Genomic DNA, 16,984 nt, shown 5'->3' on the forward strand with positions numbered 1-16,984 from the left:
GGTAGATATTTCACCCCTAGCCTAAATGGTGGGTAATGAAAAATTTAATTTTTGTAAAAAAAGCCCATTTTGGAATATCCGCCATGTTAGCTAGGAGTGAGATATTCACCTCGGATTTGCGTCATTGTGTTTCTTTTGACAAACCCTTCAAAATGAGGGGTCACTCAATAGGGGTTGCTATTTGAAAAAAATAAGTCACCCCCTACCACCTACCCTGTTAGGGGGGTAAAAAAATATTTTTCATGTGAAAAATTGCGGAATCTTTGTTAACTATTATTGCCACAAATAGAATATTTCTATCTATTTCGGTTTTAAAAATACAGATTTGTTTCCATACTTAATTTACACACAGTATAATTATAACTGGTGAATTATACTAATTCACAAATTATACTAACAAATTATACCAATTATATAATGACTATCAATTTTATTTTATGAGTTCATCTTAAATTGATGTAAGAATTCGAAAATAATCAAATGATGTTTTTTAGTCAAGTAATACAGTAGGTAAATATATGCCGATGCTTGATGTAAAATATTTGCGTGCATGACATCAATTTGTGAACTAAATCATAAAAATCAAGTTGGTCAGGAAGAATAGCCAAACGAACTCTAAACCCATAAGAAATACATGGGGAGCAATTTCGTTTACGTATACGCCGAGTGGGATTATATATAAATATTTTTACCAATGTTTGATGGCAAATCTGTGCGTGCATACCTTTAATTTGAGACCTCGATCATGAAAATCGGTCGGGTGGAAGAGCCAAACGAACTCGGAAAAGAGAAACCAAATTAAAATCCCATAAGAAATACATGGGAAACGATTTCGTTTACGTATACGCCAAGTGGGATTATAGATAAATATATACCGATGCTTGATGGCAAATCTGTGCGTGCATACCTTCAATTTAAGGCCTCAATCATGGATATCGGTCGGATAGAAGAACCAAACGAACTCGGCAAAGAGAAACCAAATTTAACTCCTATAAGAAATACATGGGGAGCAAATTTCGTTTGAGTATAACCTAAATGGGATTATAGATAAATACATGCCAATGCTTGATGGCAAATCTGTGCGTGCATACGTCAATTTGAGACCTTAATCATGAAAATCGGTCGGGTAGAAGAGCCAATCGAACTCGGAAAAGAAAACCCAAATTTTTTTAAATATATAAGATGGATATAAGTTTTCCTCACAAATAGCTTGCAGCTAGAGAGGTATACAAGGCCCTGCAGTGTACAGCAAATCTTCGCATGCGAGAAACAAACAAATTGAAATTATTATTATTATTTTTATTATTATTATTGTTGTTGTTGTTGTTGTTGTTGTTGTTGTTGTTGTTGTTGTTGTTGTTGTTGTTGATGTTATTGTTATTGTTGAAGTGAGTTCTCATCGAATTCTTACAACTTACAGTCGAATACCTACAACCAATCAAATGTGTTATTTGTATGTTCTGGTGTGTCTTTAGAATATGAGTTCGTAGGCCTATTCATAGTTTACAAAAAATATTAAATGGGATTGGTTTTAAAGTAATTATTGTTGTAAATTATAAAAAAAAAAACCATAAGTTTTAGCTTGTTTATATCGCTGATAATATACAGGGTGTAAAAATGGATAGGAAAATAATTCACGTTGTGATACTTTGGGTCAAAATAAAGAGAAAATCAAGATTACTTTTTTTACTAAATCGCTTCATTAACCAGTCATCCGCCAATTGCATTTTATACATAAAGATTTTGATCTATAGATTATTCCAACAGATCTTTATGAAACTTCTTATGTAAAAATATTATGTATCTTATGAAAAATCTTTTATGTATATTAAGGTGAAAGCGATCCATGTGATCAAAAAATTATCTTGGTTTAATTCGAAATTTCGAAAATGGCTGCCATTAAAAATGTTTAACATACATTACTATAAATTGCTGATTTAATGAAAAAATTAAATTACCAGCGAACGTTTATTTACCATTTTCAATACCCTATCAAACGTCACCAAGTTTTAAAAGATCGAATGAATAATAACTTAAATATCACACGATTTTCAGTTGTAAAATCAGGCAAACCTTACTAGCTCAGCTCCATTGAACCTCATTATACGATAAAAAAGTAGTGATATTTCAGTTATTTTTTAACTGATCTTTTTGCAAAAGTTTGTAGCGTGTTTAGTGAGATTTAAAATCTCAGGCTATCTATTGCTCATCAGAATTTGAGGCAGGCTCTCAATTTAGCTAAAAAGTCATCAATCACGTCATCACCTTACAACGTTTTTTGCAAATACCCAATTCCTCCAACGTTGTTTACATGAGCCGTCTATCAATCTCAAGCCTGGTCAAACTAAGGTAACAACTCATCTTGAAAATAAAGTATTAAAAGATATATGTTGTTATTTTACCCTACCAATAATTCGGTATACTGTAAATAAATTTTTCCTTAACTATTTAAATATCATACATCAGTTCAAAAAAACCAAATACATGATCTGTTCCTAGATTGATAAGATAACAATTTATGTAATGTTCAAAAGACTAAGCACACAAATCATTTTCTACAAAATACCATTCGATCATTTTGGAATGTTTTCTACACTATTTTAAATGTTGAAAGAAATACGCTTGACTATTCACTATGATTTACTATGACTATTTAAACATATTTGTTTCGTAAACCAACAGTATAATGACAATTGTCAACGACATTTATTTACTAATGTTAGGTCGAGTCTTTTGAACGAATAAATCAAGCAGATCAAAAAACAAAAACCATAATTTGATAACCGTATACGATCATAAATAAGGCACTATTTTATGGTTATAATAAAAGATATGCAATGAATTAACGAGCCTGGTGTAAATGTGCTCTAATACCTTTTTAAGTTGCTGGCCTGACACATGTTTAAGTTGCATATGTAATGTAAAATATCAATATATTTCCATTGAAATGAATTTAACTCCACAACATTCGTCAACTGTGTTTTTGTTTTATGACATGTTATTGTTTTATATGTATGAATAGTATCATGAAAGTATGGATCACAATACACCTAGAAACGGTAATAATCTGGTGGTGTTTGATTTTGGTTTAGGAGGTAAACAGATATAAGGCATACATACGAGTACGTATGATTTCCAACACAATTTTCTTTTTAATTACGAACTAGCTGTGTGCCCCTTTTAAGAACGGTAGGGGATTAATTAATGAATTAGAGCTGTATTTAATTCAGAACAGCTGGTGTAGATATGAGGTAATAGTATAGTAGATATTAAGTGGGGTGCGGAGTTAAAACATTCTAACTTACCTGTTTCAAAAAAAATTGGGGGAAGGAACTTAAACCCCTCCCCCCGTAAACCATTTTGTTACCGCATATGCATATTACTAGTTGATATCACTGTTCAAATAAACGACTTTGGGGGGCTTTCTTTGGCATTAGGCTTAATGGCTTCATATTCGTACAACTAGAATACGATTTGCGTAGGGTAGAAAAAGATGATGAAATCTATATTCAGAGTTAAATTTTTAGGGTAAACAGAATACAGTTTTGTGACCTGGAGATGAACAATGTACCAACTGCATATATGCTTTACTTACACACAGGTATCTGAAGATTCTTAACTGGCATCCCACTTACATTATGGAATATTCTTCTTTTTATGGATTTATTTATTTTTTACTGTCACTTTGATACTAATATGTTTAACAGTATTATCAAAACTAGGTTTAGTGTATTTCCCTTAGAGACATCATAAATGCTTTATTTCTGCAATGCACGTATTCAAAACATCCACTCTGTATATTGCCCATATAATGATGGGAAAAAGTTGTAACCTGTAGTTTAATTCAAACAATGAGTATTTTTATTAGAGTGTTGATGTCCAATTTAAAGTGCAGTTTTAATATTCATTAAAGATTCACCTTGGCACAAGTTGTTTATGTGAAAGTTTGCTTTCCTGTTTAATCTTTAGCCAGACATTTGATTAAACTTTGGCTTTGTCTAACCAACATAGGACATCTTACGCGTTAGTAGGGCTAAATGAAATTGTTAAAAAACCATGAACAAGAACAATGAATTCTAACGATTCATGTTTTAAAGTTTAAAATTTAGTTTTATAACAATTAAACCTTGAACATTTTCATTTTACTGTTAAAAATGCCTTTAATTTTCATACGATCTAAATAAGTATCAGGTCAAAAAAGACAACATTAAACCTTTAATCACTAATCTAATTTAGGTCATTTCAGAGGACTGTCCATCGCTGTAAGGTCGTACAATGCATTATAGTTATTGCATTTGTAGTTTTATTGATGTTTAAACATTTTTTCAGATAAATTACTATCTGTTTTGAGAAAAAAGTGCTTAGGCATAGATAATTATTTAGACCACTCTTAGTTGTATATAGGTACAAATACAAATTAGCGGTTTCCATTTTTATCATCTAAACAAATACGTAAAATGTAGCGTTTTATCATAATTTGTTAATGAATTCCACAATGTGAAATTTAAAAAAAATTGTTTTTAGATATTAAAGACGAAATAAGGGATTATTTGTTGTTGTTGGGGTATATGTGTGATTCAACTCATTTTTACTTCTGCAACTTGTCATATTATCCATATTTATTATATCTCCTCAGAAATTCAGTAACTTGAAATTACATAGCTTTGGAATGTTTTTGATCAGTAAACTGTAATAAATGACTCTTGACAAGTGTAATTTTTCTATGTATGTAGTCTAGACAAACATGTCGATTTTCAATTAACATGACTCAAGCCCAGTAGAGAATTGCCATTTACAATTCAGCCCCTAATTGTTGTTTTCAGTCACTCATCTAATTGTTTGTATTGTATATTTTGTAATGTTCTACCATGTTAATGTTCGCATACTTGTGTTTTTATTTAAAAATACGGATTCCCTTGAAAAATAAAAATGTTTTAGTCCTACTTAGGTTAGAATAATTAAATTTTATTTGGAGCACTAAGTTTTTACAACCTATATTGCTGGGATTCAGTAAACAGATATAGACACCACTAATCTGTCCACTATCCTATTTAGTATAATCTGAAGGATTGGGTTAACTACTATTTCATTCTATTAAATTCATAATGGATCAATTGCAAAGCGTCCTAGCCGCTGCTGCGTTAGTTAAATAGATTTAGAAAAAAAATTGCAGAGAGTTTTGCATTTCTGGTTCAAACATAGAAAACATGAGTGGTGATGTATTTCTCTAATATTTACCACTGCGAATTGTGATTTTTATGATAACCGCCACAGTGTAACGAGGGCAAACTCTGAACACCCCTGATAAACCACGGGGAAATAAACCATAACCTATATAGGATACTAAATATTTTGTATCATAAACTGTTACAACTAAATGATTCTGCTTAGTTCATGAAACATGATTTAGCATTGCTGCATCATAAAAAGGTACACTATGACGTCCAGGCCATTTAGATTAAGAATAGGACTATTAAAAGAGTTTATTATAAAGAGGACTATTATAAGTCTTAATACCCCCGCTGCAGCAAACCTGCAGACTAAGCGAATTTCCATTCGCCTGATTGGATTTACACTAAAATGTCTCCTTAAAAATATCACATTTATTCCCTATTTAAATAGAATCAGTTTAACACATACTTAGGTTTGCTGCAACAGGGAGGGTAAAAGTGTTTTTTATGTAAAATGTTAATAGTTAGTAAGAAATAAAAACATTTTCCAAATTTGGGCAAAAAATGTTAATAAACAAGCAAACTACAACAGTTGACTTATTCTCCATAAGAATAACATGGGAATTTTAAATTTACAATTTTTTGAAATTTTCTCCGTAACCATTAGGTGCATTATAACGCTTCAATATACTAAATTATTTGCTTTTTTTTAAGCTCTACAAAATAGTTTGGAAAGAAATTGCAAAATTTTATGTTTTTTGAGTCAAAAGTGGGAAAAACCCATTTTTACCCCATAAAAACCCCCATAAACCCCCGTTCCCATGGTCCGATCATGCTGGTTCGCGAACTCGTTCGAATAAACGTAGGTTTACACGTTTGTACCAAATTTCATCAAAATCGGATCGTTTTTGCTCGAGTTATCGCGCTAACGGACACATATATAAATATATATATATATATATATAAATATATATATATATATATATATGAATTTGAACGGATGGTGTTTTTGGCCTCTAGGGACCTCAAAACGAAAAAAAAAATCGGTCCCGGGTCCAGGTCTTACCATGAGTACTACGGTAATAGCTTATTCCCTATATGGGAAATTCGCTAAAAGGTTAAAAGATTGATTTAGATACATAAACTCATCAGTAAATTATGTATTGAGAATTTGTTAGCTATTTAATTTCCTACTTATCAGAACTCATCCACTTCCCATGTGAAAGTTAATTAAATTTCCAAATCCTCTGTAACCTTAGTATTTTTGGTGGGATGCACTGAACGACAAATTGTAATGGTTATACAGCGACATTCGTCCCGTGTCCCGTGTAAACGTTTCATCTGCCTCAGCTTTGATCAAACATCCCCTTCACTAAGTACAGATAACTTTGCTTGAGTAAGACTCAAGTTCCTCTTTTGACCTTTCTAAATGGAGGGGTTTTAAAAGTCAACAATTATTAAATCTTTAGTTAAATGGTTTTTGGTTTTATTTTTTTTTATACACCGCGACTAAACGAGCTATACTGTACCGATATATACCAAATGATGAACCTAGCAGTGAGGTGCTAGGTTCATTAGCTAGCACCTTTAAAATGACAGTAAAAAGGTAATTGGATTTTCCATTATATTACGTGGGATTTTTCGTAAACTATGTCTAAAAACCCGTTTATAAATGCCTATAATTAATTAGGGGCTAAATCAAAAGATGCCGAATATAAATATAGTATCAAAAATATGTTTAACATTTTATTGTTCGTACCTATGCACTTATCTACACTTTGGTCGAAAGATGAAAGGTGAGAGGCAATGATCACACGCTGGCCCTATGCTAGCGAAATTAACGTTAACCCTTAAAATACATCCAGTGATGACCATGTATTTCGGACAGTTTAGGTTAATTAAACTACAAATTTTCTATTAATTGAATTTAATTATTCTATTTTAATTAGATTTTACGTATTTTTTCATTTTGACTGAGCTTAAACATTCTACTGAATAATATGATGTACAATTAGAATTTAACTTTTAATTTGTTACAATTAAAGTTGCTAAGCATCGCTGAATCTTTGAAAGTGAACTGTAGAAATAAATAATTTAACCCTAGAGAGGTGAGGCACTAAATGCAATTACAATCTTGGTTACCATTCGACCCTTTTAGATTGTAAGCTTTACAATGACACCTCAATAGTTTGGTTAACATAAGATTGGTTAACTATGATGGTTGAGATGGGATGTTACAGAAAACCCTTAGTGTATCAGGTATATACACGACTTTTACCTATATAATGTTCGACGACAAATCAAAGTTTACCAAAGAAACTACATACAAAATAAACGTTTTGTATATTAGTACATTTTGATTTTGTCACGATATTATCATCCATGGAACTTTCCTGATCACAGTCCTTCTACATCTTTTTTTTTAAATATATACACCGTTAGCTTTATGCTGCCTGTATACAAGATTAAATTAATGCTGATTGATATTGATGATTTGAAAATACGCAATCAGTGTTTCGATTAAAACAATATTAATGTGTAAATGGGGATATGCTTCTCATAATATGCAAAACACTATATGAAGTTTGCAATACCAAAATAGCCTATTGTAAATTGATGCAATAGGCTAGGTAATAATACCTATGGGATGGATTCTATTAGTTGAAGAATATGTAAGTTTGATGAGCCACCGAGTGCTAATAACATGTATTTATTATCAGATCATGGTACCATAAACATATCGGTTACAATACTTAAAAGGGGAAAAATAACGTTGGATATCGGATGAGTAGAACCATGAAGGGTAGAATATCTCCACTCAGCAGCCAGTGTTGCAGGTAGAAAGAACTCCTCAACATCATTTGTCCACTGTGACTTTGACAAATTTACTAGCAGATAAATAAAACCATCAATCTACTGCAAGGTCCACTTCCTTGGAATGATAATATTGAGAAAACTCTACATTAAATGTATTGTAGGATCGATGTTGGCGTACCATTTGGCTTTGAATGAAGACGGTGTTAAAATACCAATCCATTAAATGAGTATGAACTGTATCACATTTTCTATCAAAACAATAAAGGATATAAAGGTGGTTATTACTACCCCAGACAGTGGTGACTCTAGACGGTGATTCTAAATGTAATAAACGGCGTTTATTACAGCAGGAAACTATGATTGGTTAACCTGTGTTAACAACTCTAAGGTGGAGTTTCTGATAATTGTACTTATACTGAACTTACTCATTGAAGGTCATCTGTAATATTTTTATAATAGCCTATAACATTATTCTCGATTGTAGAGACACTTGTCTCGATTTACAAATTTCATAAACAACACATTAGCCTAATTTTCCGTTTATATGTGTATAACAATTACAATAACATGAAAAAGTATAACGTATGACATTATCTTATAATTTCCTTAATATCTTAAGCCCTCATGATTTTGTTCAAACGAATTTCAAAAATACTTAACGTTGGCAGAGTTTTAGTATTATCATATTCTATTGTTTACGTATTTTAGTTATTGAAATACAAATTTTCTATTGCCTTAAAACGGTTTTGAGTTTAGTTATACAGAAGTAAATGTTTGATTTGCTCTCCTTTAAATGATATTAAATTGACCATACATTATATATCATCAATTAAAAACGCTATAATTCTAATGGTTTTTTTTTCAGTGTAATTTTTCAAAGATTAACGACAATAATGTCAATACAAAATTTTGACCTTAAGGGTAGTGGGGGTTGGGGGTAGCTTAAAATATTCAAACAATTTTTACCTACCCCCTACCCCCACTACCCCTAAGGGCAAAATTTTCAAAATTGACCACAACTATTGTAGTCCCTCATATCCAAGAAGGTGTCCGCAAACGGATTTCAAATATCTCAAATGGTTGAAAAGTTAAGGGGGGTGCAAGTTACTTTTCAGCCTCCCTGTATATATAATTAATTTTTAAAATTTGTATGAAACGGGTAATAAGTTTGATAAATATTTCTCATTAAATGATAGCTAGGCTACGTTTCCAAGTAACGTCGATTAAAAATTTTTGAGAATTAATCACACCTCAAGTCATCTAGTTCGTGAGTTCATTTTCAATCATTTCACTAAATTTACTTTTTTAAGAGAAGGTATTCATCTAAGCATGATCCTCATAATTTATTTATACTATTTTTTTACTGCATGTTTAAGGAAACATATTCCTAATAAAACATAACTTTAGATATTAACTCGCTTGGGGTTAGTACTCTTGTAAAATATCCAAGATCCCAACCTTTAAAATATTAAAATTTACACAAATACCATCACACATTTAATGCCACTTTGCGTTCAAACTAAACAAGTTTGTAGTTTCCTATTAAGGTTAAGTGTAAGGTGAGTAACCCGAATGAACATCTGTTCCTGACAGAGGGTCGAGAGTAACATTAAACGTGATGTCGGTGATATGTCTCTGCGACGATGCAGGATACGGCAACATCGTTATCTACACATAGACTCTAACACAGCAGGATTTAACACAAATACAGTAACAGTGTGTGAGTAATGTAGGCTTATTACCTAACTTGTGACTTAAGCAGCAAATTTCGCCAAGTCGCTGGTTTCCCCCAGTTACCTGGGTGCATCTCGTACACTTGACGATGGTCGTCGTCTTCTCCATCTTGGCTTTAGTCTTGAACTATCGTTGTGTTTCATAATGCACTGTAGTGGATTTTTTTGTAGACTACACCTTTTACCAAATTATCTAATAAAACCCCGGACTTCTCCCAATAAGCCTTCAGAGTAAAAGAGAATTCCTTTTGCAGAACTATATGGTTCAGTTAAACAAACAATTTAGCTGTAATAATAGCATAATAAAACAACTGTTCATAGTTACTCGTGATTGCGTAAGAGCTTATATGACTTACTGACGAATCATTAATGCTGTTTTTAATTTTCATTCAAAATTGTTAATCTTGTTTTCTTGCAATATTATGGGAGCAAGTACCTAACACATTTGACTTATATAACCATGATTTGGAAGTTCCCAATAAGTTTGAATTGAAAAGAGCCACTTCAAAATCTGAGGATGAAATATACTAACTTGTTACGTTAGTTATCGTAGTCTAAAAGGTTTAAAGGTTGTATACTATACACATCTGATGAGTATGCTCATAAGGCTGAGGCATAATTTGAAAAACTCACATACCAATCATGCACAATAGAAATGCTCTTGAACATAGCCAGCAAAAAGTACCTAATGTTTAAAAATAAAAAAGCTGAATGTAGCATAGAGCATTAAAAGCTTCGCTTAGTTAATCTTTTCAATTGCATGGGCCTTCTATCACATCAAGGTTTAAATTATAAATAACATGATAAAAAGGTGTTTTTGGTCCTAGTTCATAAGGTGGTAAATCTCAAATGTCACTCAAGTTTCAAATTCAGGAGACAATTTGTAAGCACATGTGTTCAGAACACTGACTATAAAGGCCGGGGCCACACGACGCGGATCATCCGCGCGGACGGACCACGCGGATGATCCGCGTGGTGCGACAACACATTGAATCAATTGAGAGTGGCCACACGGGGCGATCCTAAGCCGCCTGGGCGGATTGTCCGCGCCATGTCGCGGATTGTCCGCGCGATCATAAGCCGCGTTGGAGGGGATGACACATGTAGTCTTATGAGAGTGGCCACACGATACGGATTGTCCGCGCGGTTGGAGCTCATTTTCAAGCATTTGTAGTGGTTTTTTTTAGTTTGGGCTTGTGCATTTCGGTTTATAGGTGTAAAATGTTCGATACAGACAAATCAATAGAACTTGTTAAAGATAATGTGGGATTTCTCATGTTGTACATTTCTCATGAGTATATCTTCCTTCGTTATATGCGGTCAAAGCGATTGAAGTAGCTCGTCAAACGATGCTATCTACATGCGATAGTAACAAAAAAGACTCCGAACTATGGTTTCGCATGTGCTCGTAAAAGGTTTGGAACACAAATGGTTTATCGGTTATGAAATGATGGACCCAATGATTTTGGTTTGCCTTAGGCTCTAGCTCACCACACGCTTCTAATGCACAAACTAACATACTGTACGTGTTTCTTCCATGACTACAACGAGAACGAGTGTATAAACCATGTTAGAATCTCAGTACGTAGGCTGGGAAACCTGAACCGGAAGCGGTTCATCCGCTCCGTGTGGCCGGGACATCGTCGCGCGGCTTATGATCGTACGATCATAAGCCGCGCGGACGATCCGCCACGTGTGGCCCCGGCCTAAGGAAACATTAAGTTCGCCATTAAAGTGGGTTTTTTCAGAATGAGCAAATGTCACTAAGGTCACGAGGATTTATGGAAAAATCTGAACTAAAGATTCAAATAGAGGACATGAAAATAGAGGTAATGAAATTCAGATTAGGGAATTTATTTAAATGTTTTCAACGCGACAACGCGACGTGGCACTCTTGCAAGGCAAATGATCATTCTTCACCTGACTACTACATAGTGACAACTTATCATTGTTCGACAAAGTACAACTGATTATATATTCACCTGTATCATTCTCATACTAATTTTTTACACACCATAAATTCTGTGTTGATATACTTTCTTTTTGATGATTAAATAGTTTATATGATTTAGTTTCAATTAAATTTTTATAGCAGGAAGAAAATTTGAAAATGTATAAAACTATTACTAGTAATCCTGTAAGCTTAACCCTAATAAGAAATAAATCAAGGTAAGTAACATTCTACCGTAGAGTGACCTACAACTCAATGGCTTTCTAATTACAATTCTCTTCATACAAAGATACTGTCTCAGCTGGTGGTAGGAATGGCAGGGACTGGCCAAGTCTAGGCTTTTATTTTATTAATGCGTTGGAATATGGATTTGAACTCGTTAAAAAAATGTAATTATGCATTTCAATAAATAAAACTAAAATAACATTTTTTATTTTTATTTTATTTTATTAATTAACAATTGTAATACGTTTCAGAAAATAAGGAAAATAGAGTAGGGAATATATTTTTAATATTATAAGGAACATGGAAGCTGCACAGCAGATAGCGTTTTTGTCTATTTTTTTATTTAGTGCAGTAAATAAAGATGAAACTAAAAACTATTATCAATGTATAAAATTGCTACAAGGAGTGTGTTAAAGGGTAGATATTGATTATTTATGCATTGAAGACTGATACATTACACATAGATCTAATGACCAACAACAACACTAAACACACTGTATGTCTCCAATAAGGCGTGACTATATACATTGTATATGTGTAGAATTTCGGTAGCGTGTGGAGTGGACTGTATTTATAAGTTAAGCGGAGTTTGATTCTTCAAATTAGAACACTGAGATACAATTAACAAATAGTTTTAATATTAACAAATAAACTTTCAATGATTTTACAGAACTTTAAAGAGAGATTACAAAAGAGAGAGGGATCTTGAGTCTTGATGTGTTTGTTTTTCAACTAACAAAATTACTAATAAATTATTTCATTGTTAAATCACATATGTTGTTTTAAACATTAAAACAAATTAAAAACCAATGCCATCTGTATTTATTTTTAGTTGATAGAAAGCATTATTATAACAAAGTTAATTATACTGAATATTACCATTGAGTATAAACCTTACTGAACATACCCCCGCCCGTGAACCACTTAGTGGGGTTCACCTAATAATCAAGTATTGAGAAGAAAAAAAATGTATTTAGAAAGGAACATATTATTTACAATAAACTCTTGGTTAACAGTCTTAACTTCTTTTATTACTCATTGATTGGGAGGGGTGAGACTTTAGTTATAGATCTGGAGAGTGTTCCTGTTGAAGTTTTTAATCTTACAACTCGTACAAGACCATCTTGCCCTGGGGAGGTTGAAATGATACGTCCCATTTTCCATGAAAGGGGAGGTTGGTTTGGTTCATGCAATAGGACAAGATCTCCAATTTTGATTTTAGGTTGAGGACTTCTCCATTTCCCTCGTTGTTGCAACGTGTAGAGGTATTCCTTTTGCCATCTTTTCCAAAAACTTTGGGTTAATGCTTGAACAAACTTCCACCTTGACAATCTGTTTGTTGAGACATCATTCCAGTTAGCTTCGGGAAGAGATAAAAGAGGTCCTCCAATCAGAAAATGACCTGGAGTTAAGCAATTAATTTCGCTGGGGTCAGATGAAAGTGGGGTTAAGGGCCGTGAATTTAGAATTGCTTCGATGCGAGTGGTTAGTGTGATGAACTCTTCAAGAGTAAGAATCTGTTCGCCTATGACTCTCCGAAGATGGTGTTTGACACTGCGGACAGTTCTCTCCCAAAGGCCACCTTGGTGTGGAGCTGCGGGGGGTAAGAAATGAAATGTAATGTTGTTTTCCATTGCAAACTTACTAAGAGCTTCTTGAGTTTCTTTCTGGACGAAGAAATTCTTAACAATCTTTTGAACTTCATTAGCGGCACCTACATAATTTGTTCCGCTGTCCGAGTAGATGTTGCTACACAACCCTCGTCGAGAGACAAATCTCGTCAATGCTGCTAGGTAAGCTTCGGAACTGAGATCTGTAACAACCTCTAAATGTACAGCCTTGACAGAAAAACAAATGAAGATACAAACGTATACTTTGATTGGACAGGACTTCCTTAATTTGCAAGGTTTAACTGAGAATGGGCCTAAAAAGTCCGTCCCGCAGTTGTTGAACACTCTTGAGGGTAGGACTCGTTGTGGAGGAAGATCTCCCATTTTCTGAGTTGTTGTCTTAGGATTGCATTTGAAGCATCGGATGCACTTGTAAACTCTTCTTCGAATAATACTTCGAGCAGATAGGATCCAAAACTTCTGAGATAAAACGGCTTGTAAAAACTGAGGTCCAGCATGCAAGTGTTTCAAATGGTAATGATCAACGATGAGATTGGTGACATGGTTAGTTTTGGGCAATACAATAGGATGCTTTGCAGCGTAGGATACTTGAGAGTGCTTAAGGCGGCCTCCAACACGAATCAATCCATTTTCGTCTAAGAAGGGGGAGAGAGACGCGAGACGAAAGGAACAAGGTTTTCCATCTTTCAATCTAGAAATATCTTCAGAAAAGACAGTTTGCTGAATCATTTTACAGATAGTGATTGTTGCTTTATCAAGCTCTTCAAGCTTTAAAAACCCTGATTCTTTAACCTGGTTTGTAAGGTTATTTTTGAAGCGTAGAACGTAAGCAATGACTCGCTGGAGGGTTGACCAAGATGAAAACCTGTTGAATAAGTCTGGTTTTTTAGTTGTAACCATTATTGGTAAAGGTTCGATCTTACGTTCTGGCAATTGTTCGTCTTGGAGAGGGGTGAAGCGAGGAATAGGCCATGATTCCTGATCCAGAGATAACCAATTGGGACCGTTCCACCATAAACTGTTGTCTTTCATAGAAATGGGAAGGGTTCCTCTACTGGCAATGTCAGCTGGATTACAATGAGTTGAGACATGTTTCCATATGTAAGTAGGAGTAAGTTCTTGAATTTCTGAGACTCGATTTGCAACATAAACTTTTAACCGGTAGGGTACAGTTTTTATCCATGACAAGACTACAGATGAATCACACCAAGCATGTAATTCGTTGACAAGATAATCTTGGGAGAGTAGAGAGTTGCAATAGTTCAGGAGTTTGGACAAAAGATGGGCACCACACAATTCTAGTCTAGGGATGGAGATCTTCCTAAGAGGAGCTACTCGAGCTTTGGCAATTAACAGATGTACGTTGATTTCTCCGGAAGAACTTACACATCGCAAGTAGACACAAGCTCCGTAACCTGTTTCAGACCCATCACAAAATCCATGTAAACTGATATGAACAGCATCAGCTACGGAAACATATCGAGGTAAGCTAAGTTCACTTAAGAAAGGGAGTTGTTGGAGGAACTTAGACCATTTTTCAGTTAGATCCGGAGGTACAGGCGCATCCCATGATAAACCTAGTGCCCATAAAACTTGTATCAACGCTTTTACCCAAAGAGTGACTGGAGTCAACCAACCGTTTGGATCAAATATTCTGCTAACTGTTCCAAGTATACCTCGTTTAGTGGGAGGCGTGTCTGGGATATTCAACTGATAAGAGGAAGTGTCTGAGTTAGGTGACCATTTTATACCTAGTACCTTGAAATAAGGTTGATCTGAGGAGTTGAAATATAGAGGAGTTTCTTTGTAAGAGTCGGGGAGAGTTTCCATGATTTGAGGGCAGTTGCTAGTCCATTTCCTCAGTTCGAAACATCCTTTTAAAAGAAGTTGTTCCACCTCATTTCTTAGTACCAAAGCTTGTTCTATGCTGTTGGCACCTAATATTAAATCATCTACATATACTTGTTTCTTTAAAGCCTCAGCTGCCAGAGGGAAGTTTGCGCCTTCATCAGTGATAAGTTGGTGAAGTGTCCTTAGTGCCAAGTAGGGTGAGCAGTTGAATCCAAACACAACTGTAGTTAAACGGTAAACTGAAAAGGGGTCGTCTTTGTCATCTCTCCAATACAACATTTGATAGTTTCTATCATCTGGGTGGATCATTATTTGACGAAACATTTGTTTGATGTCACATGAGAAGACAATAGGGGAAAGTCTAAACTTTAACAGAATATCATTAAGATCATTATGTAGTTTTGGCCCGGTATGTAGAATATCGTTAAGGCTGACACCTGAGGAGCTGCGTGCGCTTGCATCGTATACTACACGAAGCTTGGTGGTTGAGGAATCTACTTTGACAATAGCATGGTGAGGTAAGTAAAATTGTTTATTATCACTGTTTGGAGGAGGGTTAACAGGTTCCATGTGACTAGATGACAATAAATCATGTATGGCTTTACTATACTCTGCTTTAACTTCAGGCTGACTTTCTAATTTTCTTTCAAGTGATAGGAATCTATTACGAGCGCAAAATGATGAGTCACCAAGAGGGGGATGATTTTCTTTTATGGGTAGCCTAACAAAGTAGCGTCCATCTGAATCCCTAGAGACCGTGTTTAGAAAGTGATTTTCACAAATTTCTTGTTCAGATGTAATATGATGTTTGATGGGAGGTTCCTCTAGAGTCCAAAATTTCTGCAGAGAATTGTGCAAATCAATATCTTGAGTACTTAATAAAGAAGAAAGATTACCCTTGCATTGAGGGGCTGTTTTGTGAGGGACTACAGCAGGAAGAGTTGGGGCAGATCCTATGATAAGATATCCAAATACAGAATTCATGGCAGCAGGAAGATCCTTGTTAAGGATAATGCGTTCACCAGTGATTACTTTAGCGAATAGATCAGCACCTATGAGCACATCTATCTTACTAGGCAAATGAAAAGTTGGATCAGCCAGGACCAAATGTTTGAAGTATTCTTTAACATTAACTGGAACTTCTGAGTGTGGGAGGTTTGAGGTTATTCTGTCTAGAATAAGGACTGGGTTGTTATCAGCAATCATTTCTCCGCTAAGAGACGATATGTTAACTTTTGACACACCTTTAGATTTAACTTCTACTGATGATAGGCCATCTATCTTGGAATTACTGGAAAATGTCCGTTTAAGCATAAGCAGGTTAGCAATATTTTCTGTTACGCAGCTTACCATAGATGCGGAGTCAATAACGGCTCGGGCTACAACTGTGTTACCGTTATTAGCTTTCAAGTGTACCAATGCAGTGGCTAGCAATATAGTGGTATTAGGGTTTGAGGAGACAGCTACAAAGGGAGGTTCAGGGTGATCATAAGTTTTATTCATTTCCTTGGGCGTTGGAGCATTATCTTTAGGCTTTTGGTTAAGCTTATCATTAGGCCTATTATTAGTTTGATGTAAGAGGGAGTGATGTTTCAGTTTACAGTG

General features: G+C 34.5%; 1 protein-coding gene across 1 annotated transcript; it reads right to left on the bottom strand.

The window, feature by feature from the left end:
• Positions 1 to 12,928: 12,928 nt before the first annotated feature.
• LOC128997477 (uncharacterized) lies at positions 12,929 to 16,585 on the bottom strand. The gene has a single exon (XM_054423117.1). It carries the CDS (start codon positions 16,583 to 16,585, stop codon positions 12,929 to 12,931), a length of 3,657 nt encoding a protein of 1,218 aa, XP_054279092.1.
• Positions 16,586 to 16,984: the final 399 nt, after the last annotated feature.

Source organism: Macrosteles quadrilineatus, unplaced genomic scaffold (assembly GCF_028750875.1).
Source record: "Macrosteles quadrilineatus isolate MER2022 unplaced genomic scaffold, UCM_ALF_1.0 Scaffold_1__1_contigs__length_201487025, whole genome shotgun sequence".
NCBI classification, from domain to species: domain Eukaryota; kingdom Metazoa; phylum Arthropoda; class Insecta; order Hemiptera; family Cicadellidae; genus Macrosteles; species Macrosteles quadrilineatus.